At 34.4% G+C, this 8,114-nt stretch overlaps 1 protein-coding gene across 4 annotated transcripts; it reads right to left on the reverse strand.

The window, feature by feature from the left end:
* Positions 1-1,307: 1,307 nt before the first annotated feature.
* Positions 1,308-7,398, reverse strand: LOC108329181 (transcription factor EMB1444). Of its 4 annotated transcripts, none has more exons than XM_017563267.2 (11): positions 7,128-7,390; positions 6,352-6,839; positions 5,763-5,951; positions 5,175-5,268; positions 5,038-5,079; positions 4,756-4,815; positions 2,857-3,987; positions 2,666-2,767; positions 2,275-2,406; positions 2,053-2,178; positions 1,308-1,745 (listed from the first exon to the last, which is right to left on the reverse strand). In XM_017563267.2, the coding sequence occupies exons 2-11, from the start codon at positions 6,447-6,449 to the stop codon at positions 1,656-1,658; spliced, it is 2,064 nt and encodes a 687-aa protein (XP_017418756.1). In that variant the 5' UTR covers positions 6,450-6,839; positions 7,128-7,390; the 3' UTR covers positions 1,308-1,655. The 4 variants fall into 4 exon arrangements, with proteins under 4 accessions (XP_017418756.1, XP_017418757.1, XP_017418758.1 ...); XM_017563268.2 differs by having other exon boundaries at positions 7,017-7,390; XM_017563269.2 differs by lacking the exon at positions 5,763-5,951.
* Positions 7,399-8,114: the final 716 nt, after the last annotated feature.

Raw genomic sequence — 8,114 nt, forward strand, 5'->3', positions numbered from 1 at the left:
TGTTTTATTTATAAATACAAGAACCTTCCAAGTTAAACGATTACTCTTCAACAAAGAAAGTTCTTACAAACACTACAGTGTACATTCTGAATAGCATGACAAAAGCAACCCCCATCGCCACCCCCCCCCCCCCCCCCCCCCCCCCACACCCCTTCTCTAGTGTTTTTCAGATACTTCATTAATCGATTAAGCAATGCCCATAATCAATTAAAGCATGAAAAAAGCATAATAGAGCTGCATTGTCTGTTTTAATCGATTAAGGAAATAACTTAATCGATTAAAATAGAGAGTTATGCCTAATCAATTAAGGAAATAACCTAATCGATTAAGTGTATCAAGATTTTATATCTTGTATATAAATGTGTGATCTAACTTGTTTCTATCATAAAATACTTTGCATCTTTCTGATAAAAAGTGAAACAAGAACATAAGAACACATCAAGGAGTTGTCTTGAGACATTCTTGGTGCAATGAACCAACCATTTTGAAGGAACTCAAAAATCTCTAAGGTTTTAAGAAAGGAAGAACATCTAGAAGATCTGCACATAAGTAGTGTACCCAAGTTTCATTTTCTTGTATAAATTTCTTAGTCACCTTAGCTCTGTAGGCAAAGTGTGAGAGAGTGCCTCCCTTATTTGTAATTTTGTGTACTAGAGTGTGTGAAAATACAACTTAATGTTTCTTTGTATTCTTGATTTTTTGCAATATAGTGGAATTCCTCCAACTTAAGTTGTTGAAGAAGAACTAAAATTAGACTCAAATTAAAAGTCGAACCAATATAAAATAGGTGTATGATCTTGTTTAAGTTTATGCATTTTCTCTTGTTGGTCATAATTGTTTTGTGAATTGATTCCAAAAATCAAGATTTTCAAATAATTTTTAAATGTTGTTCTAAATCCAATTTACCCTTACAAGGGCTCTATTTCTAACAGTTTCTTATACAATAGTACTGACATTGTTAAATTCGAATAAATTTTATGTACACAGAAAATAAAGAGAATGACATATACTTGTGAAAATGCTTTTATGATATCAGATATTAAATTTTAAATCAGATTAATGGAAATTATAATCTTAAAATAATCTTGAAATTTTATTTTAATTATTAATGTTTTTAATTTGACATAATATATGGAAATTCAAAACTTGAATCAAGTTAGTACTAAATTATAAAATTTCAAGTTAGTATTAAATTTTTAATTTTCCGGAAGTCTGTGATGGGATGCGGAAGAAACACCCTAAAACATAACATTATACGGTTCCTTTTAGTATCATGCTTAAGTTTTCTGATGCATGTTAAAAGCAGATACATATTATGCCTTTTGAACTTCATTCAACTTTGAGTTTGAACACCATAGTTTATTTGAGCCACAGCAACTAAATACATAGCATTCACGTGCACTCTCATAGTTTCAATGCTCTACTTTTCTAGGTCATAATTATGTGCCGCACCAGATATGAGTTCAAAGCAAGGCACCCTAATAAAATATCTTTTGTTTACATATATAGGTATTTGGATAGTAGCTTATCATCAACACCAAATGTAGCAAGTGCACTAAGAGGGGATGAACACTTTACACAGGTCCCTCTTCAATATTCTAGTTACTTCTTCAAATACAAGTTGCCATTTGAAACTGAAAACTGGTTTTGCTGGGTCAGCTTTTGTATGAGATAGGGTTTCTCCTCAGCTGCAGAAGATGCAGTAATGGACATAGAACATCCATTCTGTGAAAACCTCTAGGAACCTGTGCATGTCAAAGGAAACATACCTTAGTATACTTTGCTATAAACTAATGTAGTTTGTGTGTATAAACTGCATGTTTTTTTCTGAAATTAAGATTGCAAACTGAATTTGCAATACAAAACTGAGTTTCTAGACAGAATTTTAATGTATATACACATAGTTTTGAAGGTAAGCGATCACGAGTTTTTGGATCATTCCAAACTGAACACCAAAAATTGTAGCACCTTTTCAAATGCTTATAAGGAATAAATGGTACAAAATAATATGATCAGCATCAAAAAACAAGTTTCAGAAACATATTTGGCTACCTCAACAATGAAACAAGCCCAGCTGTCGCTAGAACGGTTTTCCAAGATCCCTTTCAAGATGGTGACATCCAGCTTTCGGATCACCTGAGCAATCTCCAAGAAAAGGCCATGCTCATTGCATATCATCTGTTACAAAAAGTGGTACATGAGTTCAATAGATGTAAACTTTGTATGCTATTGTTTGTTTTTGAGCTAAGTGAGCATGGAGAGGAAACAGCATACCTCAATGAGCATTTGCCCTGTGCATTCCAGATCTTCTATGACTATAGGCCATGCTAGTTCACTTTCAAAGTCAAATGCACAGCTCCTTCCTGGGTGGCTACCGTTCATTTTCTGTCTTTTGCTCTCACCAACCTAGACACCAACTTATGTAAGTTATTCCAAATGTTTGAAGCAAGTCTGTCATTAAAAAAGTGGTTGTGTATAAGGTCTTCCAAATGCAACCTTCATACATCAAAATGTCTTGGCTAAAAGGATAAATATGAAGATTTTGTTATAGGTGACACAATGGATTGCAAGCCAAAAGTAGTTATAGGTGACAACAAACAAAAGTTTCCAAATCCAGGAGACAAAACATTTGCTTTTAAGTTTTTGGAACCAAATCGAGCCTTACCGTCCGATTGGCAAATCGTTTTAGTTTCTCGGCCTGACTTGTTATTTTTCTCAAGTAGAGCATGTGCTTTATGGTCCGTTCCAAGAGGTTGTCAATGCTACACTGCATACCATAAAGACCAATGTTAAAAATTTCACTGAGTACAAAAGGGAAATCAAATAATTAGCTTTTGCCTGAAACAAAAAGCTTACCCTTCCACCATCTGGGACAAGTTCTCTCAACTCCTTCATTCTGTCCATGATAAGCTGTCTGTCTCTTGGCCTTGCCTTTTGGTTGTTAGCAACTCTTGTTCTTTTCTTGTTTGTGCTAGAGAGCTTTGGTCCACTGATAGGAAGCATATGACCATCTTCCTTTTCCTGTGGCACCTCATCAATCAATAAGCTTCCATTTCCATCAAAAGATGATGTAAAATGGTTAGAAAATTCATATTTTCTCTTGAAGGAAACTGTAGGCACAAGATCATTCTTCACATCCGAATTATCCACAATCAAAGTGTAACTTTCTTCTGAATAATTATTTGGAATGGAACCACTAATCTCTGTTGGCAAAGTTGTAAAAGATCTGATACTGTTTGAAATACTAGAAGTATCATCTGCAGCACTACATAAATTGCCAACAACAGCATCTAAAAGATATTCAGGATCAAGATCTTCGGGAAACTCAAAACCTTTAAAATGATCACTCTCTTTTTTATTGGTTATCAGACATGAGGTATGGTATGCTTCACCAACAGAGTATGCAACTGATCCAAGTGCTTTGTGCAATTCTGACTCTGAGGGAAAAGTGAAGTCATTGATATTCGTAGCATCATAATAACCACTTTCAGTGCCTCCAAACTGTTTCTCTGTCATATTTTTAACAGACAAAGAGTCTAATCCGTTTGACATCTCTTCAAAAACTGACCAGGACCACATCTCTGCTTCCATGTGATTTGGTTTTGTCTCCATCTTACTAATATGTCTAGGAACAGTTGACATATCAAATGAAGAAGAACCTATCTCATTGACATTTTCTCTTTTCAGAGATTTTAGTAGATTTTGTCTTGACACAGAACAGTCATCTTGAATAAATGATAGCATTGTTGGGTTCAGCCTTGTTGAACCATTTGCACTGTTCGAAGCAGTACTGGTTGAAACTTCACTTTTCCATATGGTTTTAGTAACAGAAGATGATTCGTCCAAGCTATTCATCAAATTATGCATTAGGTCCGACCAATCTTGATAATCAGTTCCCATGTTCAAAGGGGTAATGTTTGCTTCCATGCTATCAATGGATTGGAGCTTACCCTTCACAGTGGTAACGAATTCCAGGTCTTCAGCAACCTAAAATTTTGACAGGACAAGAAACATCATGTAATCATATAAAACATAAAGCTAAAATTTGTAACAAAAATACACATGCTCTCGCATGCCAAAAAAGACAATTGCACCAATTAACACACTACTAATAACAAACCAATTCTTGTACCTAAACTTCTACAGTATGTGGAAACGAAAACGATACAAACATATAAAACCTGAATGAGGGATTTGACTCTCTACACCTCAATAAGAATTGGATCACCTTCCATTTATTCTAGAATGAGCTTTCTAGAATTCAAAAAAGTTGGGTTCTTCAATGAATATAAGAAATCTGACACTACTTCTGGAATGGGCTTTCTCTTTATATGTTGCTCACCTCACTCATCTTTACTCAATATGGAACTCTGGACTCCACACTCAAATTCCTCACATAAAAAATTCCTCATGAAAAACCAAATTTAGAATGAACGAAAGGCGCCAAAGAAATTTACAGGGTGTAGAAGGAAACACCTCAAAAGGAGCCATAGCAGATATGCAAAATGGGTGAAATAGACCAAAACTTACTGTTATAAATCCACATTTTATCATCTAAAGTTCACCACTTTAAAGGAGGAATCAAATACAAAATTCAAGATCTTTTTTCAAAACAGAAATCCAAAATTTATGGTAGGGGACAAGATTGCAAGAATTTGTAGACAAGAGTAATAAATATGCATGCATTAGGGTACCATTTTAATTGTAAAAGCCACAGCTTGTCTGGGTCAGGATTCAAATACTATATATACGTACCTCTTCAAATGAACCAAACTGCAAAACCCCTAGAGGAAGAACCGGTACAAACACAATAGTCTGCAAAAGAAATTCAAATTATCAACTCAAGATTAGCTTGAATTGCCCCATTTAGTGCATAAATATCATGTTGAGGCAAGCCTAATTTAAGCTGATTTTTCTAGTCATTAGCACGCTGATTACGCCACACGCTGAAGATTTTATATTATACCAGAAAGTAGGAATCAAAATCAAAATCTTATGTGTAGTACAAACAAAATATATAAAGGTAAGGCACAATACCTTGATGCCACATGCAATCTGAAGAAGCCACTCATCAGGACACTAGAGACGTAGAAAATTGCTCTTATTAAGTATTTCAAAGAAGCATGATTAATTAATTTTACTTCTAAAAGGAAATTTTAAGTACAGAATCTCACCTCTGTGATTAAATCAGTGTCAAATTTAGGGGTAAGAATATCCTCACAGGAAACCCAACAATGATCCCTGGCAAGAGCTACTTTACCAACAACCCTGAAAGAATAATGTAAAGTCAACTTATTCAGTTTGCATCATCTTTAAAGATCATAGCACAAATACCTTGTCGTACACAAGAATACTATACTTAATTTAGCAATCTTTATGGATTTCAAAACACAAGATAAGTGACATGCAGAACCACTAGAAACATTCAGAGTTTTCTAAATATAAAGCATACATGATTTTCATATATTTGAGAGCACACTGCTTGTGTGAACATATACAAGAATAAATTGAAGAAATTAAAGAAGTAAACACCCTCTATTCTTTATATAATCATGGCATAAGGTTCCCTACAAGGACTGAGAAAATCACCATCCGTTCTCATTTCACGTAGCAAAGTTTCCAAAACAAGACAAGCATAAAATTAGAAAATGAACTTCATGTCTTTCTCTTTTTTAGTTTTCTAAAATGAAAATTACTTTGTATCAGATGGAGCAATTCACAACAAGTTTAGACATAAAGAACAACAAAACAAAAGTTGTTACCCTTCTCCCAAATTGTATTTACGATGGGACATTTCAATCATGAGAAGTCGAACTGAATAATCTCCTGAATAATCAGTACTTTCACCTCTTGAAGAATATAACTCATCTGGGGATTTGAAATTGACCTCATCCCACATACTTTCCTCAACCTCATTTCCTTTCTGGTAACCATTTTCCCAGGTCAAATTCCTAAAACATATGGAGTTTTTGTGTTATATACACAAGATCTCAAATTCTAAACAGCAAACATATAATTTCATTCAACATACCTATAAACCAATTTTAAGTGATAAGTAACACACTAAATGGGATGGTGGACATTGAGTTTACTCATTTATGTTGACTAAAAGTTTTTATAACAGTTTAATCTTTGCTTGATTGGTAACTGATACAATAATGCTGTTAAGTTTCAGTTAGATCAAGGGTTATTGACCTTTAGGCTCTTGAGACTATATCGTGCTTCTCAACAAACATTTAATGGGTTAAAGAAGCTTGTAGATAATAAGAAAACGGTTAACAAATCTATTCCTTCCGAAACGTGTCATATAGCACAAAAACACAAGTAACTCAATGAAACAAAGAAACTTACATAGGAAAATGGTGGTTAAGCTTCCAAAAAACAGCATATTTCCATCGTGTGTGATCACAAAAGCCCTTCAACAACGAAGTTATGGAAGTGGCTTCCATCTGTTCTACTTTTCAGGACTATGCAAAACAAAGAAGGAACACTAAAGAAAACCCAATAACAACTTCAAACACACACCTAGCTTCCTCGGTATGAACCTCTACCCGCTTGCTTAATTCTCAAACCTGCTCTTCTTTTGATCGGTGGCCCTGTTGTACTAAGGAGCATGAAAACAACCATAGCTTGGCTCCTCCAACACAAGACTATGAGAAAGTATGTGTTTAGAGCCGTGCTGTCGAAATCAATGACGGCCACAAGTGCTCACTATTTCCATTTTTTGTGCCATTTTGAAGCAAATTGAAGTCATACTCCAAGGAGACACTGCTTTTAGAAGAAATTGCCCAAACTAAGAACGAGGCTTCAGAACAGCTCAACACACAAGAACGCACATCCTGTAACACCACAGCAAAAAGCTTTGTCAAGATTTTGACCACCAAGTCTGTTTAATTACTGGGAAATTGTTCAATTTTATGGGGAAGGAAAAGCAAGAAGTCAACTCTATGAATGAAGAATCAAATTCTAGTATGATACAATTTGCTCAGTCAGAAATTCAGAATAGATCAACCAACCCATAAACCAAAATCCTATCTTTCTTGCTGATTCATTTTCTAGCAACCAAAGGGTCATCGCATTCTAGCAGTAACTGACAAGACAACCCCTATGCTGATGATGATACTTACCACTTCTACTTTTGACTGTGGAATCAAAGAATTTCACCATACACAAATTCATTACACTCCATGAGAAAGAAGCCAAATGAAACTTCCCCACCCACTAAAAAAAGAGATTTTGATGGATGATCAAAAGACCCAGAAGGCAGAAAAAAAGTGGGAAAAGGAGAGAGGGGTGGCACTTTGTCTTTTTCGCACTCAATAAAAGTCCACACAACAGAAACCAGAAGAACACAAGGCCTTGGTTTTCTACTATTATACATGCCAACAGCAACAGCACACCCCTTTTTATATCAAAATAACGTCATTGGCATTCACTCTCTTTCATCTTGCGGATTTGAAAGTGATTCAGAATTGGATTTGATAAAATGGGGAAGAACAAAGTGGGGAGGGGACCCCACAGACAGGGACACTGAGAGTGACAGAAGCTGCTGATGATTCTACTGCACTTTGGAGCGCGTGGGAAAAGGAATTTCGACTTTCTAATGACATTAACAGTAACACAGTAACAGAGACAAGTTCTGTTCTAGTTGAATCTTCTCCTCGGGATTCTCTCCTCATTGCAAAAACTCATTATTGCACATTGCCCAACCAAACAAAACTCTCTGGTGATGTTTTTTTCTGAAAAAAAACTCACTGATGTTAACGTACAGACAAAACAACAACTATGAAAAACAATCAAGTTATGCAAAGTTAGAGAAAACAAATTATGTACCAATATTTTATATTTATTATTCAATTGTAAAACAATTTCACAAAAAAAATCATTAATTTCACCGCAATTATTTTTAAAATTATGTTAAATTTTATTTCTCATTATTAAATCATATAAAGTTTCCCTTCAATTTTAGTTTTTATTTTTCAAGTATAAGTTTAAACATTTTTTCATTCTCAAATTTTAATTAAGTTACTTTTATCTAATGAAAATTTAAGATTTTATATGTCATAGTGATTGAAGTTTTACATTTATAAAGTCTAGTTTAATATTTTTAAATA

This window comes from Vigna angularis, chromosome 2 (assembly GCF_016808095.1).
Source record: "Vigna angularis cultivar LongXiaoDou No.4 chromosome 2, ASM1680809v1, whole genome shotgun sequence".
NCBI lineage: Eukaryota > Viridiplantae > Streptophyta > Magnoliopsida > Fabales > Fabaceae > Vigna > Vigna angularis.